General features: G+C 37.6%; 1 protein-coding gene across 5 annotated transcripts; it reads left to right on the top strand.

Annotated features, from left to right (window-relative positions):
* The first annotated feature begins 3,770 nt into the window (after positions 1 to 3,770).
* On the top strand, positions 3,771 to 23,197 carry CIBAR1 (CBY1 interacting BAR domain containing 1). 5 transcript variants are annotated; one of them, XM_041464364.1, is made up of 10 exons: positions 3,771 to 3,858; positions 5,676 to 5,910; positions 7,182 to 7,250; positions 12,385 to 12,486; positions 14,409 to 14,414; positions 16,028 to 16,132; positions 16,667 to 16,780; positions 18,349 to 18,468; positions 22,383 to 22,484; positions 23,071 to 23,197. In XM_041464364.1, the coding sequence occupies exons 1-10, from the start codon at positions 3,827 to 3,829 to the stop codon at positions 23,089 to 23,091; spliced, it is 906 nt and encodes a 301-aa protein (XP_041320298.1). In that variant the 5' UTR covers positions 3,771 to 3,826; the 3' UTR covers positions 23,092 to 23,197. The 5 variants fall into 5 exon arrangements, with proteins under 5 accessions (XP_041320298.1, XP_041320299.1, XP_041320301.1 ...); XM_041464365.1 differs by lacking the exon at positions 7,182 to 7,250 and having other exon boundaries at positions 3,788 to 3,858; XM_041464367.1 differs by lacking the exon at positions 18,349 to 18,468 and having other exon boundaries at positions 3,788 to 3,858.
* The last annotated feature ends 2,442 nt before the right edge of the window (positions 23,198 to 25,639 follow it).

Here is a 25,639-nt window from a genome sequence, read left to right as displayed (position 1 = left end):
AAAGAAGCAGTAACATGAATATATAGGCAGCTCATCAATACATACAGACTTAATCAACCACAGTGCACAGATGAACCTCTGGACCTGTATGGATCACTCTGGAATTACTATACCATATAAATTAACATCAGTAAGCCAAAACAAAAGTAGACTGAACATTCTGTTGGAATTTCACATATATCTAGAACACACTCATTGATTAAATTCCAAACCACAAATACGGCTTTCATTGATTAAATTCCAAACCAGAAATATGGCTTTACCTTACTAATGGCTAAAGCATTCCCTAAATATGGTGGAAGAAATTCTATCCCAATTAATGTTTCTGAAGTTTCCACAGAGTTCTGCATACCCTGTTTTTTTTACGCAGTAATGACAGGCAATTCTTCACTGCTGCTGAACTGCCGGAGTTACATACTGTTGTCCAATAAACCAGTACAGAGAATTTACTCAAGCTGATTTAAGTCAGGAGGAGTCTGTTGCTTATCCTCTGGAGGAATATTGGAAAACACTGTCAACTGGATATTTCAGAGCTTTCTTATCTGCAGAATTTGTCATTTATAAGATGTCATCATCTTTAGTATGTTATTCTGGAAACTTACTTAGAGGTAATGAGCAGGAAATTTGGCATTACTTTCAACATAATTCTCCATAATTATTTCTAAATCATCGTACAAAAATATTTTTTCACTCCATGATTTATGCAGCTTGTGCTCTTGTACACTCTGATGACTCAAAATTTCAACAGGCCCTCATGAAATTATTTTCAACTTTCTATGTGCAGCTGGAGCTGGTGGGCCATATATTCCAGGACTATCTACAGCATCATATTAAGAACTATTAAGTCAAACCATGTGTGAAATCAGCATATATAAATCAAGTTTTTTAATGTCTATGCCAAGTACTATGATTCAGGACTGAAGCAGAATTACTTAGATGTACAGAAGTACTTAGATGTAAATGGAGTTATGTGAAGGAAGGAATAAAATGGAATAGTATGTCTCACAAAGTGTGCCACATAAACAACATGCAGACAGCAGAAACTACGTAACTGAAGGAGAATTTGGGGAAAAATCTTCGTCAAAAAATCCCTCCAGAGATGGACTGTACTGCACCTTAATAACAAGCAGTGTGGCACAGTCAAGAGAGAGGTGATAGAGCTGTAATTCAGTGGTAGCTGTGTGTAATGAATAAGATCCAAGAGTGATAAACTGATCTTGCTGCAGTGTGGGGAACTACAGGATTGCACATTAATAATAATGATATAATTATTTGGTAGGTCATTTAGCTGATTTATTAGATTATTAATAGTGGGTAGATTCAACAGTAAACATTGAAGCCTCTCCTCTCAGGCCTGCAGTTGAGAAATTCAGACTTCCAGGTAACAGCTGTCCTCTCACCCTTATATCCTCTGAAAGACGTTTCCCATTTAGACATATTAGCCTACCAAGTCTTTAAAGGCTGCAAACATTTGGAGTGAGTTTTGCCACTGGTTTCACAAACTTGCCTTAAGAAAAATTGGCAACATTTTGTTTAGCTTAAGTTGGTCGAAACCACTAATTAAATCCTCATTATTTGAGGACTATTTTGCTTTATGTGAATTAAAGTTTTCATTGAAGTGATCTGAATTATCTACTTTCAAGAGAAAAACCAAGATGAAAAGTTAAAAACCAAAGTTTAACTAAATCAGTTTCTACTCACATGCTCATGCAAGCCAATAAAGTTTTTTTTCATATATGTGTGGTAGTAGCACTCACCTTCTCCCTGGCTAACACATGGGGACAACCAACCTTTCAGGACCCAAGGTGGGATTGGGAAGAGGCAGAACCCCTTGGTCCACAGACAGGGTCCCCAGCCAACATGGCAGAGACATTTCTGCACCATGACCTCCATCCAAGGAGACCTCCCTGGTCTGAGTGGCCTTCACCACTCTCTCCCACAGCAGTGACTATTTTCAGACTGGATATCCCTGAGTGATCCTTTGACCCTTAGATCTTCTGGGTACCCTTGAGTGAGAGGCCTCTTTGTGTGTGTATTTCTGTGTGTGCACATGTACAATTTTGTGTAGTAACATAATGCCAACACCAAACCTGTAACCTGTTAAATGCCATGGAAGCATCACCATTACCTGGCTTCTTCATTACTTTTGGCCATTGATTTTAGTTGGAAATTAAAGTTTGTTATCTGCATGAAGTTGTTGCCATGTACCTCTGTGCCAGCATGCTGCCTGTTGTCCGAGTCCTTCGCTCTCATGGACCACTGTAATAATATCAGAGGGGTTTGTGTTGGACACAGCACAATTGCCACTCTCCTCCTTTAAGAGTCTTTTCTGCATTAATCTCACACAGCATGTGCAGGAACTCTGAGAGGATCATGGCCACACAATCCTGAAGCCACATGCCCAATACGTTACCACTACAGAGAGGGGGTTAGGGGTTTTTTTATATTTTCGGTTTCATTTGGTTTTGTTTTGTTGTTCTTTTTTTAAGATCTCTTCTAGTGCTCCACGGGATTTTTCCCATGGCTGCCCAACCTCAACAGCTCTCCCTTAGGTGAAGACAAGTTGGCCTTTTTGAATTTTTTTTTTTTCTAGGTAATGGGAGAGGCTTGAGCTTTCTGATTTTCTGCTCCTGTACTAGCCCAGCCCTTGATACAGCACCTGTCCTTGAACAGACCCTGCCCCTGCCTTTGGGCGGGCTCGTGTGTTGGGAGCACGAGTCACTGCTTGTGTCCCCCAGGGATCAGTGCTGGTCCCAGTCCTAGTCAGTATCTTTAATGATGACCTGGATGAGGGAATCAAATGCACCCTTAATAAATTTGCAGATGACAGCAAGTTGGGCAGGAGTGTTGAAAGGATCTGCAGAGGGACCTGGACAGACTGGATCAATGGGCCAAAACTCCCTGTATGAGGTTCAAAAAGGTAAAATGCCAGGTCCTGTACTTGGGTCACAACAACGCCCTGCAGTGCTCCAGGCTGGGGGAAGAGGGGCTGAAAAGCTGCCCCGTGGGAATGGACCTGGGTTGCTGGTTGCCAGTGGCCGAACATGAACCAGTGTTTGCCCAGGCCAAAAAGCCAATGGCATCCTGGCCTGTTTCAGAAATAGTGTGGCCAGCAGGAGCAGGGCAGGGATTGTCCCCCAAGACTCGGCAATGGTGAGGCCACATCTCAAGTACTGCATCCAGTTCTGGGCCCCTCAGTACAAGAAGGACATTGAGGGGCTGGAGCGTGTCCAGAGAAGGACAGCAGAGCTGGAGAAGGGTCTGGAGTACAAGTCCTGTGAGGAGAGGCTGAGGGAGCTGGAGGCGTTTATCCTGGAGAAAAGGAGCTCACGGGGACCTTATCGCTCTGGACAGCTCCCTGAAAGGAGGCTGTAGCCAGGCAAAGGTCGGCCTCTTCTACCAGGTAACAAGTGATAGGACAAGAAGACACAGTCTTATGCTGCGCCAGAGGAGGTTTATGTTGGACATAAGGAGGAATTTCTTCACAGAAGGGGTGATTAGGCCCTGGAACAGGCTGCCCAGGGAGGTGGTGGAGTCACCGTCCCTGGAGGTGTTTAAGGAAAGACCGGGCGCGGCACGCAGTGCCATGTTCCGGCTCACACGGTGGTGTTCCATCACAGGTTGGACTCGCTGATCTCAGCGCTCCTTTCCAACCGCACTGATTCTGCTTTTCGGGGACCGTGTGCTCGCCCCACAGTTCCTCCCGGCCGCGGCCCGTCCCGCAGGACGAGGGGCGGTGCCGGGCCGGGTGTCCATGGAAACGGAGCGCACGCGGAGCGCCGCCCTCCTTCCCTGCTTCCCGCCGGCCGCCGCCGCAATCGCCACCATGATGCTGCTGGGCCGCGGGCTGGACGCCAGGTACGGGGCCGCGGAGGGCCGGGGAGCCCCGGGCTGCTGCGGGGGAGGAGGCCCCGCTGCCCGCAGCGTGCCCGGGGGGGCGCGGGGGTCGGGGAGCGATGCGGGCCCGGTCCTTCTCAGCGCATCTGCCTCCCTGGGAGATGGGGCCGCCTCTGCCTTCCTCCGGTAAAGGCCGCAAAACTTTTCCAGGCCTAGTGTGCTATGCAGAGATGGAGTAAAAATGTGCTGCCGATATTTATTTGGACCTCTCGCGAATAATTCTGTGGAGAGTTCTAAGCGGTCGCGATAATTAGGAGGGAATAAAAACTTTTACACTCCCACATACGAACACGTAGTGTTTTGCTTGCCAACATGAAATACTAGATGCATGAATGTAGTGTAAGATCTGAATTGTAAAGTGGGTGGTTACGTCTTCCTCCTGGAGGGAAACACTTTCTGATATGAAGATCTTCCAAGAAAATAGGAAATATATACCTTTTACTGAAGGTCTTGTCAGGTAATATAATTTTGAAAAAGAGCTTTATTATTACTTAATGAAATTCTTACTTGCCTACTCACCCACCAGGTGAAACCGTCCCTATTCAAGTGGTTCTGTGCTCCAGCATGTCCCGGAGGACTGAATAACTTCCTTGGGTTTTTTTTTAACCTTAACGGAATCTGTTTTGCACAGTCTTCCAGACAGCTTGCCGTGAAGCAACCCAACTGGGTTTTTGCCTAAGGCAGAACTTCGTGAAATGCTTTTCCTGAAGTAAAGGTGTTTCTCATTTGAATTGATTGTATTGTTGTTTAGTCTCAAAGTACCACATTTCTTCCAGTTTTTCTGATCATCATATATCCTGATACAAAGTCAGCATTTAAATATTGGTCAGCAGTGTTGGGATATCTTACGGATATGAAGGAAGTTTTTGTTTCTGTCCCTTGCCAAGATAGTGGTAGGAGTGAATTTTCTTGCAGAGAATTCTGTCACTTGGCATCAATAACTTTGTGTTGGATTGTAGAGACTTCTGAGGACCCAGTATCTGGCAGGCACTGTTAGCTGAATTGTCTTACAGCTGATTCACTCAGATCAACAATGGGCATGAGTTCACATGACCATCAAATAATATAGCAATATGAAAGCAAAATACAAAGTGAAATCTGTGAGTTACTGGAATGACTTATCTAATTCATTAATAATGAAACATACAGGCATTGGATCAAATAAATTGATTTGATTTATGTAGTTTGAAAGAAAGCAATTTATTAGTGTGATGGATGTCTTTTCAGTGGTATTACAGTTTTCAACTCTTATATCCATTCACCTTTCTTCTTTAATTCTTGGTGGTATTTATCTTCTGTAGTGCAGTTTAGTAATTGTTTGCAATTTAAAGAACATGTAATACCTTTAGCAGTTTGTCCTCTACTGCCTGATTTCTCCAGACATTGCCTTGCCTGCTTAGATTGCAGGCTGTAGCAGGAAGGTGGTATTGCAGAAGTCTTGTTTGAGACTGTAGGTGTTACCACTGTGTTAGTAACTAATGCCATTAGTAATAGTGAGCTTTTGCTTAAGTGCAGGAGGAAAACTTCCAAGCAGATTTTTGTGATTTGGGTTTTCTATTGGATCTTTAAGTGTAAATCTGCTTTTTTGTTTGTTATTCATTCATAAATAAGCACATATTACATCAGTTACAACATTCTCTTTTTCAGAATAAATTTCTGCTTTGCACTGAGATGAGATATCTAAATTATTAATAGTGTAATTATATAGTTTTTCTTCTGTATGTGTTGTAAACATTTCTGCCTTTCTTATTTTTCACTTATTTTTCTTTGGTATCCAGGGATAATCAGACTAGACAAATGCAAGATGCTGTTTCAAATGTGGAAAAACATTTCGGTGAATTGTGCCAAATATTTGCTGGATATGTACGTAAAACTGCCAGACTACGAGACAAAGCAGATCTTCTAGTAAATGAAATATATGCATATGCAGCTACAGAGACACCAAACTTAAAAGTTGGACTGAAAAACTTTGCAGATGAATTCTCCAGACTTCAAGACTATCGCCAAGCAGAGGTACAAAATTAAAGCTGTACATGTTGTGTTTGCCATCTGAACTTTTCAGTTACTTATCTGTGATTAAAAGGGAAATCATATATTCTGCAGTCAGAAGAGAAACAGGAGAAAACACGTCTATATATTAATGTCTGGGTAGGCTGCCAAAGCATTCATCATTTACACTCCTAATCACTTCAGGGAAAACTGCCTAAAATTAGGCATCAAGTCAGTTAACAGTTTCCCTGTATGCTGACAGAGTGGGCAAGAGAAAATTAGCTTATAAGGATTATCAATTTCTGGTCTTTAGCTGCAATGCTAGATATATAAATAGTGAGGTGTGAGGTACCACAACACATGGTAGGGTAAGTTAGATGGCCAGGTTATTTGGTTCTTCTGTAATAAGTGTTGTTTAGAGCCTTACTGGCTTAATCCTTTCTATTCTATTGGCAGTTCAAGTGAAATTGTTTGACAGTGCAGTAGTAGATGGTATTCAGGAGAAATGTTTGCTCAGCTGGCATAGATTTTGGCTGACTGGTGACTACCAGTATAGGGGCAACTGTCCCTTCCCACTAGAGGTATTCACCTTGTCCTAATGTGGATGTAGCAGCGATGGGCCACAGGACTCACTCATAGTCCATAAGTCATTGGCAGATTATGCTGGAGCCACTCAAGACAGTTTTGTCAGATTTGAGAAGCAGGTCTTATCCTATTGCCTGTCTGACCATATGTAGCTGTTTTTCTGACTAGGAGAACTGAAACAAAAATTCAGAACCACTCATCTGTGAGAGCATTTGTGCATTTTAGATACCCTGTTATTGGTATTTTTAGTGCACTCAGTGATGCTGTTTCCATTATTTTTAAGAAGAGTTCCATTTTGCACAGTGTATTTGATAGCAAAGATTCCTTAGTCTGTAACCTTATCAGTGGGTGTAGAGCAAATACACTGATCTTTATATAGAAAGCTACAGAACTCCAAGATGCAATGCTGGATGTATTTAGTACTCACTTTGATGTATTCATAATTTTCCATGTTTCATTTATCCTGATCTAATTCAGAGAAAAGGAATTCCACTGGAAATCAGCTTGAGCTCTTCAGAAAGCAATTTCTTTCTTGGTTAGTGTACTTGACTGTGGTTTTTCCAAAATTTTTAAAAACGCTTATCCTAATTTTTTTTCACCATATATGGATTTAATTTGTAATAAGATGAGTCACTATTAAAGTAATTGTTTCCCATTTTGCACACCGTGGATATGGATGGTTTTAGCAACCTTGTGCTTTCTTTTTGTAGGTTGACAGGCTGGAAGCCAAGGTTGTCGAACCTCTGAAATGTTATGGGACCATAGTGAAACTTAAAAGGGTAGGTTAAACATGTGTTTTCTCACAAGGTACATTTCCATGTCCTGGCCACTCAGTTGAAAACTTTTTGTTTATGGGGAAAATGGTTCTGATTTCATATTTCAGTAATCAGTTTAACTTAATTATATAGTTAGACATCTGAACTGAAGCTATATATATGATGGAGGAAAGAGCTTTGATGTGAAGACTAGGATATTCAGGCTCTTCGAGGACAAACAAATGCTCAGAAAAGGCATTAGTATGACATTTCCTGGATAGTGTAAATAGTGTAAATTCAGGACTTTTTATTTATAAATAATGTCATTTATTATTGTGTGATTTTGATGATGATGGTGATGATATTGTTATTACTGCTTTGGCTCTTAGTCATCAAGCCTTTAACAGCTTTTCTAACTCAGAATTATGTTCTCCATTAAGGTTTTTAACTTGGAAAACACATTTGAACCTCATAAGTAGATAGTGCCTAAATCCCTCTCCATTAAATCATCATGATGACCTGAAGATACACAAAAATCTGAGGTCTCTTCATTCACTATTTTTCAAAACAATGTTTATAGGGGTTTGAAATATTCCCTTAAAATACCTGTAAGTTTCTTTCCTCCAGGAAAGATAAGCTTGTGCAAGGAGTTTTTAATAAGCAGATACTAAAAGTAGATCATCATAATACTTGTATCTTATATAAAGAATACTTTAATCCTGCAAACTCAAATCTGTAATTGATATGTGTGTACCATAATCTATGTAAATCAAAAGCTTAAATTATTATTATCTGATGGTATTTTACAAAAATACCAAAACAAAAATCTTGTGGTGTGTTCATCATGATTAATTGGAATAGACTGGCACTGCATCTCAAGCAAGCAGTTTTCCTATGGGTTTTTTTTCTGGGTTTTTTTTTTTCCATATGGTGAAGAACCAAGTACTGTTTGGGACTTACTGCACAGTTACCTCACTTGGTGGTCAGAAAAACAATTGTGAAGGAAATGCATCCTACACTTGAGTAGGACTACCCATGGTAGTCCTTAGCAGAGCTGTAGCTGTAGTGCCTAAAACCTGGTATCGTAATGGTCACCAGTTTGTGAGATCTAGAACTGGGTACTTTGTAGGGTGTAAATGCTGGGGATGGAAGACAAGTTTCATGTGTTTGTGGCAGTAGGGTTGCTGAGGAAACACAAAACATTTCAGCAATGCCTGGGGCTTCCAAAGCATTGAAGAGACTGTCTTGAGCTGCACTGCCACTGATAGCCAGTAATACTGAGGACAGAAGCAACTGAAACCAAGTCATTGCTTGCAACAGTGAATTGAATTTCCTGTGGTCTTTGCCTTTCAGAATGTCAGAAAGTGTTGCATAATGTTTATTTTAGCTACAGTGAGGAGTACAAGAGCATTTTTAAACCGTAGATGAGGTCAATTATTTTACCTGTTTACCTTTGAACCAAGATAGGGTTCACTAAAAATGTAGGCCATTAAATGGTTATTTTTTTCCCATTGCACATTGACCATAAACCTTGGTTAAAACTTCAACTACCTGGTCTTCAGTTATCATCTGTAATCACTGGGACATATTTAGTGACAGAGGAAATTTTGTCACTCATGTAAATCTAGCACAAGCTGCTAGCTCTAGGACTGCTTTAGCTGTAACTACATTAGCTGACTAAGTAAAATCAGGCAGAGTATGTCATTATAGCTTCTTTCTCTAAAGGGGATGTTCTCACTGCTGCTTACTTACTGGATCTGTCCCACGAAGTACACAGCAGTATTTCTGTGCTTTATCTAAAAACAGCTTGCTTTTTCTGTGGTATAAGACATCAATGTCCTGTGCTACTAAATGCTTTAAAGAGGCCTAGGTCCATCAGAGTAGTGTTGTCCTTTATGTGTTAATGCAGTAAAATTGTTTCCTTCACTTGTTCTGGTTTACATTGCTGAATAGCTTCAGTGGAAGCTAAAACAATATTCTTGTCCTGTAACACACCTTAAATGTAGGATTTGAGGATTTCTTCCTGTTTCATTGTTCTGTATATCAATCTTCACTTTTCTGCTTTTTGGCAACTCTGTTCCTGGTTCCTTTCCTTCATGTAAAACAGGACATCATAAAACCAAAGTGATCCACGTGCAGAAGAAAGGATTGAGTTGCTTTAATAACTTCAGTGACTAAAGCAGGTAACAGTACAGTGATGAGGCTCTGCCAGCTCATTGTCTGGTGGATGAACTATAGCTGTACTTTTGTATGATTTGAAAATAGATGGGTGACCAGAGTTCTTATGTGTGACTTGAATTCATAGTTAAAACCTAGAGGAACTGTGAATAATTTTATATTCTTTGTACCTTTTATCTCATTGCCTAATCCATTCCACTTTTCCTAGAGTGTAACTAAAGCATATTTTTCAAAAACACGTCAAAGCTTGGTCTAAAGACACTGGAGGTGAATGTAGGACTGTTGGTGGTAGTTAGTGGTTAGTTGATGTTTGTGGTGTTTTGTTTTAAATGAAAGACTTCACCTAATCTTCGGTTCTTGTTACATGCTCCACTGAGATGAAAGAGCTCTGTAATGCTCTGGGTTTTTTTCTGGATGAAGGTATTTAGATGCTAGTAAAACAAATTTTTCTTTTTTTTTCCTGTTAGGTAATGTACACCTTGATTAGTTCACCATAAATTACATTTTCCCCAGCTTTTTAATATTTTTATTGGTTTTTTTCTGCACCCTTTTCTTGGACAAAATATGTATGTGCCCTACTTTTGTACATCCAAAACTTGTACAGAGCTTCACCACTACGGCCATGGTAGCACTAATTCTTTGTCACACTTTGGCTAGAAGAGAAGTATGTTTTGCGGTGTCTGTTGCTACAGAAAACAGAGGTAGAGAACAGTTCGGTTCCTGTAGGTATTTCCAAAGTCACTACATGCTAGAAAGAAAATACTGAATTTAATAATGGTAACTCTAGAACTTTGCATCCTCAAGTACACTTCGTGTGAAAGTCAGCACCCTTTCAAGCCACAGTGTTAAATCTGATTGACTGTTTTAAATGGGCCTAGAAGGTCAGTGCTATTAATGCATCAGTCATTAAATAGCACTAAACATGCAGCTGTGACCATTAGATGGAAAACTTTGTTGTTTCAAAACAACAAAAAATATGTTATTTTCTCTTTTCTACCTTTAAAATTTAAAACTGGAAAAAAACAATTTAAAATTTTCTATTATTGCTTTTTTTGTAGCCACATGGTTCTCATAAAAGCAAAAGGCCTTTTCAGTAGTCTTTGACCTTACAGAGGTTGTGTAAATTCTGAAAGAACAGCAGTAAAACCAGCATTGATGGGCTGAAGATGAAGTAGTTTTTATTATCAGAAGCTAGTTCTGTGTCCCTGGAGATGAAGCAAAATGACAGTTATATACAATGACATACAGACAGTAAGGATAGAAACAAGGAAGAAACTGGATGTTTTGACCCTGTCCTCATGTGCAGCCTTGTTATTGAAGGAACACACAGCACTGTGAAACTTGGCAATCTTGTGCTTGTCACTGAGTAGTAATCTGGTCACAGGACCACAAAACTTACTGAAAGATATAGTCTTAGTTGCATATCCTTCTGTTCACAGCGACATACAAGCCTTAAAATTGTGAAATCCAAGGAAGGAGCACAGACAATTTCCCAGTATGATAGTTTCTAATAGCTCTAACTGCTTTCTGGAGTAGTAAATAAAAGTGGAAGTGATATTTTAGAATAAAAGGTCATTTGAAATGCATGCCCAATCCTACCTCAGATTTTGTTAGACTTTAGACTATATTTCTACTTGTTCTAAACTACTGCTCCTTTAAACTGGAACCATCAAAATTAATGACCTTTTCCATACCAGCATCAGTGGAATGATAAATATTTGACTGATAATCTTACATTCCGTTAATGTCAAACAGTTTGCAAAACAGTTTTATAACATGAACAAAAATTTGAGAAAACTGATAGATGAACATTCTTAAATAGTCACAGGTCTTCCTAGAAGTAAATACTACTTCTCTTTTGGAAATGGAGCAGAAGCAGTTGTCAACAGTTTCTGCCCTTTCTAGATCAGTTAAGTTTTATCTTCAGCTCCATCATTACTTGGATGTATTTTGTTTCAAATGATTTTAAACACTTTACTAAATGCATATATATATATATATATATATATATATATATATATATATGCACTTTAACCCTTTCAGCCATACAATTCCTATGGTACCTTGTGGCACAGAATTGTTTAGGTTGAAAAAGACTTCTGTGATCATTGAGTCCAACCATTAGCCCAGCACCACCATGTTCACCAGTAAACTGTCCCTGAGTGCCATATCTACACCTTTTTTGAACAGTTCCAGAGTGGTGATTCCGTCTTTTCCCTGGGCAGCCTATTCCAATGCCTGACCACCCTTCCTGTGGAAAAAAATGACTTAATGTTTCATCTAAATCTCCCCTGGTGCAGCTTATTATGTCCTCATCCTGTCACTGCTTGCCTGGGAGAAGAGACTGACCCGCACCTGGCTACAGCCTCCTTTCAGGGAGCTGTAGAGTGCGATAAGGTTCCCCCTGAGCCTTCTCCAGGCTAAACACTCCCAGCTCCCTCAGCCTCTCCTCATCAGACTTCAACTCCAGCCCCTTCAGCAGCTCCACTGTCAGCAGTGACAGCAGCTGGCAGTGGACAGGTGACAGCAGCTATATTTTCTTCATAACTTCTTGGTACTGACTGCTGCCTGCTTTTTTTTTTTTTTTTCTTTATTGATGCCACTTAATATTTGATTTTTATTTCTAAGTACCACATTTATTTTATTGCTAAGACAGGAATGGGTCTGCCTTCTTAGCGCTCTGGGGATCTCAGCTTGTGACCATCTGCTATACTTTTCATGTAAAGCTGTGAATATCTTTTTCTTTCCTTCCCCACATTTTCAATCATAACATGTGCTATAGGGAGTTGCACAAGGTGCTAAACTCTCTCAGTCCCCACTGACTTCTCTTTCATAGGATCAATTAACAGATCACTAAAATCTGTTTTTATTTGAAGCAGAAGTTTTGTCCATGTTTTCTAGGCAATGCATGTATGAAGGAGAGCATATTTTGTATTATCCTAGATGTATTTCAAGCGTGTCTAAAACATTTTATTTCCAGGATGATCTTAGAGCAACTTTAACAGCAAAGAACCGAGAAGCCAAGCAATTGTCTCAACTGGAAAAGACACGTCAGCGGAATCCATCAGATCTACACGTTATCGTATCCTGCATTTCTAGTCACTAGGAAAAATATTTTTAGAATTTCTTGGGAATTAAATTGTTATGTTTAGGAAGTAGTAATAACAATAATGCTCCTTAGAGGAGCTGTTTCCAGTGCTGAATCTTTTCTTAAACTTCATTACAGTTGCTACAGAGCAGTAGTTAATCACTTTTGAATTGAAAAGAAACTATGAATTATTTGATATGTTTATGCAAGAGAGGTAGGCATAGATTACATCCAGGAATTTGGAAGTTTTTGAAAGTAAGTGTAATCAGACAATTTATTTTTTATTTCTGTGGATTTATTGTTTTTCTCCCTGCCATTTTTGTTATATTGTGCTTCCTGGTACCTAGATGGGATATAAGTTTCCTCCAGCTGTATGAAAGGATAAGTTGTTATTTTGCTAGTAGAATACTCAGCTAGACTGCTCTTCTTTTCCAAAGACCAGTCACCCTCCCCAGTATAATATTCTGTATCACAGTGGGAAAAATTAAGCCTCCATCAAACTGAATTAGAATTTTCATTAAAATCTCATTGACGTTTCAAATTTTGAAGCAATCAGAATCTAGGGAATGCCAGAATAAATGGGATCAAGGCAATTCTACTTCAGTCCCTTTATGGTTATGTATTATGATACAGGATCTAGGTTCATGATGTGCTGTTTACTTTTTATTACATTTTAGTGTTGGACTTGGGAGTTAAGCAGTCCTGTTCATTGTTGGATTTTGCCAACTCTGTTTCAGAATCTTCAGGATCTTTGTAGTGATTGGGGCATGAGACTGTAGAAAGAGTGAAAATGACTGTGTTGGTCAAACTGAACACAGGAGAATTACATTTTATTTTTGTTTTTGCCAGAGAATTTCCATTTAATATTAATTAAATCAGTTAAGTCATGACTAATTAGAATCCCTTGTATAATAAAGACAGATGTTTGTCAGCCACAGGGTTAGAACTTGAGCTGTGTTGCAAAGTTCTTTTTTGTTGGAATTAAGGGAGTAAATTATAACAATAAGCTGTTTTTTCCCAAAGGGAGACTGGTCCCATTTTTCTCGCTTGAGCTAATTCCCATTTCAATTCATGGGTATGTCACTGGCACCTAGTTCATTTCGTCTTGTTTCTTTTCTAATCTTCTCCCAAATATTCTTCTGTGACTTAGCTTCTTGTAACACCTGTTTTCTACACTTAAAGCTTTTCCTCAGAGTTATAAAATCTCAGTACAGTCTGATTCTGCACATGGCAAAAGCACCAAATGCTGCCTATTAGCATTTTAAAGTGATTGACACTTAAAAAGGTCAGATTGACACTTAAAACACTTAAAAAGGCATTAGGAGCAGGAATGTGTTCATTTGCTTTTTAGGATGTGTGTAGGTCAGCTTTCAGGTCTGAGAGAGGCTTTGCCACATTAGAGCAAAGCAGCTGGGCTCCTGCAGGGGTTCTCTTATTCTTGAGCAACTGTGATGTTGCTGCAGTGAACAACTTTGGCCACAGATAGTAAAGAATCTGTACTCACTCGCATCTTACAAATGATGTGTTAGCACAGCTTTGAAAGGAAAACATTACCAGATTTTTAGAAATACACTTCTGTAAATAAAAATAGATTTTTTTTTTCCCTGAAGAAGTCTGCTAAACTGTAGGCTGCCTGCTTTTTATTAGTTTAAAAATAAATAACCAAGCCCTCAGTCCAAAACAGACAGCTGTACTGAAATGTTTTGGCCTGGATACTTGAATTCTAGCAAAGCTCTACCAAACTTTACATCTTACAGCCAGAGGCTTCAGACAACATAATAGCACTAAATACATAGATGTTTTGAAATAACTAAGGTAAATAGTTCACAGTATATTAAAAGTAGAATATTGATTGTTACATGTCCATGAATATTGATTGTTACATTGCCATTTTTTTCCTTTACTAATATTTCCAGTCACAGGTGAGTGTTCAAAAAATACCAAACTGCTGTTGTCCAAACTATGCAGGCTCTGCAACTTGAGACACTTCACTCTAAAACAACCAGTATTCCTCTCCCAAAGCATATGTGACAAATTATGTCCAATCTAAGATGTATTGAGGAGGTGTATTTGATTATCACAGAAATAACATACTGTATTTGTATGCATAAGGGCTGCATATGCATAATAGCTGCCATCACTTGCAGAGTGACTAATGGAAGTAATTGAAAATACACAAAATGTTTTTTCTTCCCTCCTGTGGTTTGGGCAAAATTAAGAGAGATGAACATGTGACCTTATGTACTACTAAAGATCATTATCAATTTTGTTTGCCCCATAATGGCAGGATTGTGTCTATGATGTTAGGCTGGTTTTGAAAGGAGATTGTTTCAAATTGCTAATCCTGTGAAATAAGTTTAGCAGATTACAATCAAAGACGTGAACAGAGCATGCCTTATTCCTTAGGTTTCTATATAGGTAACACTAAAAGCTGTATCACAGGAACTGGACCTGTGGTGTCTTTTTCCATTAAAAAAAAATCAAGTTGCAGTTTTGTAGAAATGGGAAGAACCTTACAACTTGATCATAGGATACAGTACTTGATCCATGTACTACTTTCAAATCTAATGACAGAATAGATTTGTGATGATACTTACTGACTGAGCCTGTAAGTATCACTAGTGTGTGATGTTTGACCAATAATGTATGGAAAATAACAGAAGTTTAGACCCAAATCTTGTAGATTTCAAGTGCAAGCTCTTACAACTGTACATTGTTAAATTGTAATAGTGTACAGTTCTCAGACTTGACTTAATCAGAATAGTTTCAGTATCTTTCCTTAAACGGTAGTGATCTTTCTATAAAGTTTATAATTATATCTAATTAAAATAGCTATCTAAAATGCTTTTTGTAGTAACAAATATGTGTATTTATGTGTCAGGAATTGGTTGATGTGTCCCCTTCCCAGTGCCCTGCTGAAAATGTTTTTAATAAGATATTTTAATAATGCAAAAATATTAAAAACATAAAATACCTGAAATGCATTTGAATCTAAAAATTTCAATAACTCTAGCCTGCAAGATTGAGATATTTACAGGATAAGTACATAAGTTCCAGCTGCTGCTCTAATTGCTTATGTAAATAATTTGTAAAAATTTACTAAGATAAGGTTCAGCACACTACACTGGAAAAGAAACTTCCTGGACCCAGCAGGTTGATCTGCAGTAGAAAATAAGGCGTGACCTTTCCTGCTCACCCACCGCTATGGCCTGTGCTGGGTTAAGTACCTAAACCCAGTCACTGGGTTGTCAATGGGATGTCAGGACTGGCTCAGTAAAACTATCTCATGATTATTACAGAAAATGAATCAAGGCAGAGGGACTTTCCTGACTGGCTGCAGCTGGTCATTCTCATGTTTCACATCAAAGTCACAACAGTGTAGAAGGCATCTTTATATGTTCATTAAGCTACAGATTTAAAATATTGTAACACACATATGTATTTTTTTGCAAACTCAGACTTAAATAATGGCAATTACAGCAAATAGCTTTGTATCAAATGCAAGACTAATTTCACCTTTGTGTTACTTTACCAGGCTGAAAATGAACTGCACAGAGCAACACTGGATGCGACTCGAACAACTCGGCACTTAGAGGAAACCATTGATAATTTTGAGAAACAGAAGATAAGGGACATCAAAGTATGTGTGCACACATTTCATCTTACATAATAAAATTAATACTATAATAAAATTAGTCAGGAGCAAGATTAGCAACATTCTAGTATTCACTGAAATGCAAATCTCATGGTATTCATTAATATTTCACAGATTTGTAAATCACAGATATAGAATCTACAGATAACTTATCCTCAACCTGCTATAAAAGACAGTCTTCAAAATAGCAAAACTTCTGACTGGCAATATCTTAGGAATACATATTGGAGATTATCAAATGGCTTTTCAGTAAGACATGTTATTCCTAATAAATTTTCTCTTTACTTTTGAAGTATTTATTTAGAACTTATTATTAAATAATAACTGCATAAGTGATAGCCCAGCCAGAATTTATGCTTAATGTCTAAAATTAATTTAGATTCATCCAATCTGACTATTTAAAAGTACTCAGTATCATGCAGTTATTTATATCATATAAATACCAAATACAGAGGACAGTAATTTTTTGAAGTGAAAATATACTGCATTAAGAAAACCTTTCTTTTCATTTGCTTTCAGAATATATTTTCTGAATTCATAACTATTGAAATGTTGTTCCATGGGAAAGCTTTAGAGATATATACAGCTGCCTATCAGAATATCCAAAATATTGATGAAAATGAAGATTTGGAGGTAAGAGTGATTGAAATTTGCTTTTCTGTTTACTTCCTGTATAAAAACAGTTTTCACAATCAGGCTACACATGTCCCACACAGAAAAATGCAACAAATATTTCAGGGTCCCAGAAGAAACTCATGTATACCAAGCTTTTTTTTTGTTTTGCACTTCTTCAGCAAGAGCATGCAGGTTTGTAATCTCAGAGAACACAGAGAGCAACTGCAGTGGCAATCTAATCTTTCCCACAAAACACAGAAAGGAGACTCACAAAATTACCTGCCGCTCCAAGCTCAGCTAAACATAAAACAGTTTTTAAAGAACACTTCTGCAGTGTCTTGCTCTAAAGATGCACTTAGAAAAAATCTTATATTGCTGTGATAAGATGATGTAAAGACTAACTACTACATTAAAGATCTCCCTCTAACCTGAATTTTGTTTGTTTGTTTGTTTTCATCTTTTAATCATTTTTATTGGCTGTTACAGAATTAAGAGACATTTGTTATTTACTACATTGGGGTTTTTGCCTTGTGGCAGTAACCAGCTTCAAGTCACCCTTTCTTTTCTTTCTGAATTATAGTCTTCTCTTTCCCAAGATGGGCTTTTCAGTCCTTTATTCATTCTTGCAGTTCTTCTGGATGTTGGGTCTTTAAACTTAATATCATGGAAGTGTGTGTTGTGTATGTATGTTTGGTTTGTCAAAAAAGTTGGATCATTTTCAGTCTTCTTTTGTAAATCCTACCAGTCATAATTTTATTCTGTCTATGACATGGCTCAGAAGCAAGTTGGCGCAAGACTTAAAAACCATGAGTCTTCAGTGAGTCATATTTGAGACTGCTTGGTAATTTTACTTCATTTAAACTATGCTATGGCAATTTTGTACTATTTTAGTTTCACAATTATAATGGCACATGGCACCAATTCAGAAATCTCCTTAAAGTCAGTACTTTGTCTTTCACAACCAAATTTTTAATCTCATTTTAAATTTTCTGTTAATTGGACAATTATTTACTTTTCTTAAAAATACTGACCATAATATACCATCTTCTTGACTTAAAGTCTTGCACAAATAGCTGTATTGGTTATTGAAATAACTTGAAAATATAATGGATGTCATGGTCTCCCATGTATTCTAAGAGGTTTCCCAAATTTTTCTTGAGTTGTACATCTTCTGTACAGTTCAAGTAACATTTTTTCTGATGCAGTTGTATTTGACAGCAGGGATTTGCTTGTGAAGTGGTTGAGTTCATCTCTGCAAGAAATGGTGAGCCTGAAGGAGTTGCTGGGGTTCACACTTCTAGCTTAGCCTGAAACTCAGCTACATATCTTGGTGGGAACCCATTGCAGTTTTGCCTGTGTAAATGCCCCCAAAGCTCTGAAGAATGTTTACCTTGACCACATAAGTATGTTGCCATGCCTCAGGTTAAGCAAGGACATTGTTTCAGCTAAAAGTGATCAGTCCAAACTACAGTCAATGCACATCTCTAGATCAAGTTTCATTCTCCAGTGCTGCGTTTCTGCAAGCTTCAGTCTTGGTGATTCTTAGCTTGCAAGCATCTAAGTCACAGCTTTCTCCATTTGATTAGGTTTTTCGGAGCTCACTTTATCCACCAGACTATCAGTCTCGCTTAGACATAGTTCGTGCAAATTCCAAGTCCCCCTTGCAAAGAACTGGCTCCTCAAAATCTTCACTGAGAACAGCACAGGTAAGAAAAAAAATACATACTAAAGCACTATCTTAAAACTCTACTTAGCTAATGCACATGGATTCACTGTCTTTAAGTTCAGGACCATCAGAAATATAAAGAAACTTTCAATGGCATCAGTATCATAATAGGCTCTTGATAATGCAGCTTTATCATTGAAGGAAAAAAGCCCTCAGCTTTTAAAGCTGTGTTGCTTACTTTTGACAAATGCCATTTCCAGCAATACTTTGTCTTCCATCAATAAACTGGCATCTTGCAGAGAAGAGATCTAGGAGCTTATTTGAAAGAGTAGTGACATTCTTAGAATACTTCATATTCTTAGTATTTGGATTCTAGAGTGTGACCTCTCTACCAGATCCTAATCCAGACTAGTGATACCTTCTAGCAGCAGAGCAAACTCATGACCTACAGACTTCTCCATTTATACTCTGAAAATTCACAGCAGGTGAGGAAAAGGATGATAAAAATGAGTGAAACAGTTGAAGACACTGCCATTCTTTTTGGACCAGCTACCTTGCAAATATCTTTGCCACTTGTTTACAGCAGTAAACTTGCAGACATTGCAAAATGGCTAAATTATTTTTAATTCATTGCAACTGTAATCCTGTAATTACAATGATTCTTACCAGTGTTTCAGTTAAAGACAAAGCCACATTTAAAATGCATGTATCTTACCTTTCTTCTTTGAATAGAATCATGCATTGATATTGTAGTAAGGAATACTTATCTTGACTTTGTACACACTTTACACCTTCTCTGCTCTCAACACAGAACAGCATCAATTATTACAGTTGAGCTGTTCTGTTGAAAGTATGAATTGTGTCATCTGATGAGATACAACCTAGTGATTCAGTGCATGAAGTACTACCTTGACTGAGTAACTTGCCAGTCCTCTCTATCACTCAAGCAAATTTCATATTCAAGATTCAGAAGCTTGAATTCACTTCAAGCTGTGAATTCACTTGTGAATTCACAAGCATATTCACTTCAGAAAATGCAAGAGAGAAAAAACACAAAACAAGAAAATTGAGAGTATGTACATTGTGATTTCTCCCAGAGGTGGAGTGGAACTCCATTTTGAGTAACTTGCAGGTTAACCTTTCTCATTTCCTAGACTGCTCTTAATTATAACTTTGGGTGTTAGTGTTCTCATAACCTCTAACATACCTGAAAAGAATAGGAAATCATCTAGACCTAGAGGAAAACTGCAATGCAATTCAAAATAAGGTCATTTTACTTGGCTGTGCAGTGTGTCTGCAGAGGAGGATCATATGGCAGAAAAAAGGGGTGGAACACCCTACTAATGCAGTCACCATAGGGCAGTGAAGAAAGGGCAGCCCTTTCTGATTCTGTAAATAGCATGGTGCTGAATTACACTAAGGGCTCTAATCTTTGGAACCACCAAATATCTCTTGAGAAAAAAAAAATGCTGTATTCAGAAAAACGTGCAGGTGACTTGTTTTCTTTTCTGTGGATCTTTCACTCTGAAATTTTTGACACATTTCCTGCTGCACAGTAATCCTTTACTGTCTGTAATGTAGTACTTTGCTATTTCCAGTGTAAAGCAGTATAAATGATGTGGGAAGAAGTTCACAGAATCACACAATCCAAGTCTGTGGGGCAGGGGAGGACAGACACACAAACACTAGCCTGTACATGGGGGACAGCGTGGGAAGTCACTGCATACCAGATGAAATAAAGTGTGCCAGAACACAAGTCAGGTCTTTTGAGAGGATTTAACACATACCATCCTTGAATTTATTTCTGCCTCTGTGGACTAACTTTCTATATTATTTGTATGTTAAAAATCTAAAGTACTCCTTGAGCTTGATTAATTTTCTCACAAAGAGCTATGTCCTTCGTTTTATGACACTTCACTTGGCAATTTATCCTCAACGTTTTGGTTTACCAATTCAGGTTGGTATAGCTTATATTTTGGAACTATAGCAAAACAGAATAACCTTTTCCAGATATTTTAAATCAAATTCAACTACACAAATTTTACCTACATCCATTAAATATAACAAACTTCTGTACTGACACTCTGTAGGACAGCAAAGTATCATTTTAACCATTATTGAAAATGACTGCATCCAAATGCTCCAGCACTAATACGCGGAGAGAATTGCCATGTTTCTGAAGTAGCATCTGCAGTGAAAGATGGAGCTGAACTGCTTAAACAAGGACTGTCATCACCTGCATGTAACTCATTAATTTTTATGTAAAATGATTTATGGTCAAAAAATTACAATGTTTTTCTTTTTTTGCATTAAGTTATGAAAAATTAAATTTTTATACTGGTATGTTTTAGTTCTTTGGCACAATAACTTGGATTTAAATTGCATAATTTATTTTCTCACCTTCCTTCCTTGATCCAGTTAGGTTCTTAGGGATAGCCATCCTACCACCACCAGTGATAATATTTAATACACTATTTAGTTAATTGCTGCATGGTCAGAGGCATTTGAATAGTGAGCAGAAAAAAGCCATAAAGCCAAAACAATTCTTATTTCAGGAAAGGGAGAGGGGAGCTTTTCTTCAGAAATACAATGCAAGTTCTGCTGAAGAATTTCAGATACTCTGAACTAGGAAAAAAACTTAGAAAATTAGTCTGTCCCAGTGAAATTCATTTCTCCTTAACAGGCTCAATCTGCAGCATTCCTTAAACTCCAATTACAAATCACTGCCATTGTCTTTTTTTTTCTTTCACGGAATGAGAGACTGCTGCTTTAGACATTTCAACTGAAGTTAACCCAGCTTCACCCAATGATTAACTCCATTTCCTGTTGTGTTCAGAAATTTGTAAGCAACTGTTTGCTTCGAGCTAAATTATGTACTTGGTGACCATGAACAAGACTTAAGGATTTTTCTTCTTTCGGAAGTTCAATGACTACAGTTTGCTTTATGCACACACATAATCTTACATTACATACATGGCTGTATGAATCATAACATGTCAGAAGTCAATTTAATAATGAGCATTTAAGGACCTTTAAAATAGAAGGCTGCTTAAAAGAAAAGGCAAGCTCTGTCTTCAGTACAGAAGTTTTTATTATATCACTGTATTTGAGAAGACACAGAAAATATAACAAAAATTAGAGCTGCAGATGCCCTTAGAGAACTACTGAACCTGAAATTTTTCAAAAGCATTCCAGATTACTTGGATAAGTGTCTTCAATGTTCTCTTTCTTACAGGGAAAGGGAAAAAAAAAACATGTATCCTTCTTTAAATTGTAAATGTTGCATTGTCTGTGAAGAATCTATCTTAAACAGGAATTAGATTGAGCCCTCATTAAAAAAAAAACTACAGGCTGCAGAATCTGTCAAATGAGATGAAAGCCTGGCAGCTGGCACTTGTTTTTAATGTTTGATGAACCAAAAAAGGAGTCACTCTAAAGGCAAGCTCTGATGGGCAGGGAAAGAACTTCGTCTATGATTCAAGACTCTTAAGTTTGTCTAATTAATTCTAGGGGGGGAAAAAAAGGTAAAAAGCTTAAGCAGCTTTGTTTTGAGCTTTTAACTGACAAGGTCTGATGTCTTCAAGGTAAGATTAGGCCCTAATACTCCTCTTCAGCCTGCTGCTTCAGCAGCCAACCCAGGAAAAAACTGAATTGCATCTTGTTGATTTTTAGCATGGATTTGGTAAAAAATACCATTTTACCTATCCTGTAATAATTCTGAGGGACTACATGCTTTTTTTTTTTTTGCTTTTAAAAATCATTAGAATATTTTTATTCTGTGTCATGTATCTTTCCATTTGTGTGCATGTTATGAAGAGTTAATAAATAAACAACTTACCCCTTACCCCCAAATGAAGACCCTGCATTTAGGCTGAAAATTTCAATGGAGAATTATTTTTTGTTTGCAGGAAACAAAACAGTTGATACCCTTTGGTTGGATTTTTGTTTTATCAGATTTCCCGCAGAATGCTAAGAAAAGATGAAGAAGAGGATGAGGAGGAAGATGAAGATGATGAAGAGGATGATGAGGAGGATGAATTTGATGCTACTAAGGAAGTGAGATAACAAAGCTGTTCTAAGAGGGGATTTTTATTAAGGGGGAAAAAAACCCCTTTACCTAAAGGCTTTTGTATGTTGGATCTAAAATTTCACTGGGGTGTATATTTAGAATTCCAGCAGGAGCAAGAATCAGCACTGATTTTAGAGTGCCAGACAATAAATAACCACTTTCAAAGAATGGAAAAAAAATCCACTGAAAGTGGGCAATTTCAGTAGCTAGAAAATGAAATCTTTAAATAGATGCCTGTATTATATTTGCATAGATGTTATATTGTAATCACATTTGCTTAAACTTACATGATGAACAGTGTCCAAAAACTGCACTAAGCTTTCAAGCAGTTATGAACATTGTTTTCTCGTTACATTGCCAATATATTACCTCTCTGGCTATACACCTCTTGAATTTTTTAAGTACTCTAGCTGTAACTGTTATAAGTGGGTTTATACATCCTAAAGTAACTGTGGTAATTAAGAAACTGTTTGCAGCAACAACCTGTTAAGATTTCATTTTGCTATCCACTCTGGGTGGCAGAAGGCATGGTGAGGTGTACTTTTTTTTTTTTTTTTTTTTCATTTTTCTCAGGCTTTCACCAGGTTCAGATGACTTTTGATTCCTTTACACATAGAGAATGAACAGTCACAAATAAGGACCTGGCCCAGTATCTTATTTTCAATGCTGCTTTGCTTTTAAATAAAAGTGCCTTCATGATAAAACTAGTGGATATTTTATGTAGATGATGTTTATTATATTAATTGACATGCTATACATGGTTCAAATTTCATATGTTTAGCTACATTATTCAGTTAGTGGTTCCATCAAACATACAAGAAATTACACATTTTGAGTGTAACTTCTTATCCTGTTTGGAGATAGAGGTTACATGTATTCATTTTTTAACAGTGCACGTTTGTCTGCCAGAAAGTTGCTACCACACTGTTCACCTCCAGCTTTAGTATCTGCTAAAGAACAAATGCAGAAGAATTTAAACTTGTGACTGGGAAAACAATTTTAAGTTATAACAAAATCTTCCTTTCAGTTACAGAAAAAAAACAGGAAGTGCATTTATAATATTGATACTACTTTTGTCCACTGATGCAAAGTATGCAATGCATACCTGATTTAACATGTGAAAAAAACAGGTTTTGTCAGAAGTCCGTGAGATGAAAATAAATTACAAGTTCACAATATAGGGTTATTTTAAACCCAAAAAATAATTTTACACCAGCATTACATACCATTGACATTGAATTACTCCTGGCAAGGAGTAAATACCAATGAGCAAAACTTTTAAAATTATCTACATAATTAATTCCCATCTATTTCAGCAACTAAGGCACTTCAATAAATAGTAATATCACATCAGAATTCTGGTGATCACCACTTTACTATTTCATACACAATGAAGTAGTCCATCTCCAAAACAGATGGCTAACTTCATAACAATTTCAGGTTTTCCTATAATATACACAGATACAAACAGCAAATATTTGTGTACTATGCGTTGAGAAAGCAATTCTGAAAAAAAGGCTATTTTGTTTAGATTAATTGCCTTCTAAAAGATTATGCAGTTCACAAGCACAAAATTCATTCTCCCTGCATCACAAAAGAAGTCAACTCCAGGAATCACAGAAAAACTTCCAGAAAAGTACAGTGTTGAGCAACTTCGTCCTGCATGTGTGGTGTCTTAACTTTGCATGATGCACAGAAATTGTGACCTCAAAACTACAGATGAAAGGTCCCTGACTAAAATACTTCACCAGAAGCTGAAGCCAGCAGAATAACAATTTAGGATGTTAGTAAAGAATTAAGTATCACATAAAGATGCTTTTTTAGATTTTAGGCAAAGAATTTTCTCATGGTACGAGTGCATACTGTAAGACTGACTTGCAGTTACTCCATTCACTCATTTGTATTTTTTATTACTGGCACCTAGATGATGCTAACTTGGACCCATTCTTGCCTAGACTGTTTTACCTCTCTGTTGAACACACTGGCACATTCCTTAGGGATTAAGAGTCTCAGACTGTCCTGTTAGACCTGCCCTAAATGCCTCAAGCTGCTTTCATAGGTGATCATATTTCTAGTTTTTGACAACAGAAACTGTTCTCTTTTACACCAGAAATTTTGGACAATGGTAGCAAAAGCAACTTCAGAGAAGACATAATGAAGGAAATTTCCCGTGTTTTCTATAAGCATCACCAACTGTATCATTTCATTTGTTACTCCTTATGATATGGATGGTACTTAAAAAGGAAGCACAGGACTTCAAGCCATGTAATTATAGGCAGTCTCTGATTTGTCCTTTGTACTGGAAATATAGTGCCTCCAAACACTAAACATCTGATGTTATAAAACCCAGTTATCAGGAAATGCTGTCATCACACCATGCACCTGTACCATCTATTGAGGCAGAATCAGAACATAATGCCCAGTCTGGAGAGGCAGGGGGAACAGAGGCTGACAGACACACACAGACCCAAAACACCAACCAGATAACAGCTATAAACTAAGCACCAGCTGTCCTATGAACCTTATTATTTAAGTGATGTACTGGCATCCCTTCCCAGGTTTCCTGCACTTCGGTGCATCTGTACATACTTTGAGATACAGACTGTGAAAAAGTAATTTTTTTTTGATCTTTCAATCAGACCTAAGTAGTCAGATTAACCTAGTCATAAACTCTAATCTTGCTTTAAATTAAATTAAATACACATCAGCTGCAGGGCAAACAAAAGACCATTTTGTAATGCCTTAATTATGACCTCTGCCATAATAAGCTTTATAATACTTTTTGTATGTTCACGGGGTCGGGCGGGGGGGAAGTTTACCATCTGAAAAACTAATGGTATCTTATCAGCAATTACTCTTAACCTGTTCTGAAAACAGATTTTTTTTTTTTTTAAAGATAATCTCATACTTTACTGGTAAAGCAACCTACTAAACTCTCTTACCTTTCCAACCTCCAAGTTTGAAATCTACTGGGTGATAACAACAAGCACTTTAAAATCAACAAATCATCTAAAACTGATTAACTGGAGAAGTGAATAGTATTCACATTTTCAACACAGCTTAGTAGTAAAGATGCTAGCTTACAGAAATAGTCACATTGAAGTTTTCAACATGATGGTCAGGAAAGTTTGAGAATTCTCAT

Source organism: Pyrgilauda ruficollis, unplaced genomic scaffold, assembly GCF_017590135.1.
Source record: "Pyrgilauda ruficollis isolate IOZ18807 unplaced genomic scaffold, ASM1759013v1 scaffold18, whole genome shotgun sequence".
Taxonomy (NCBI): domain Eukaryota; kingdom Metazoa; phylum Chordata; class Aves; order Passeriformes; family Passeridae; genus Pyrgilauda; species Pyrgilauda ruficollis.
This window is presented reverse-complemented; position numbering and strand designations above follow the sequence as displayed.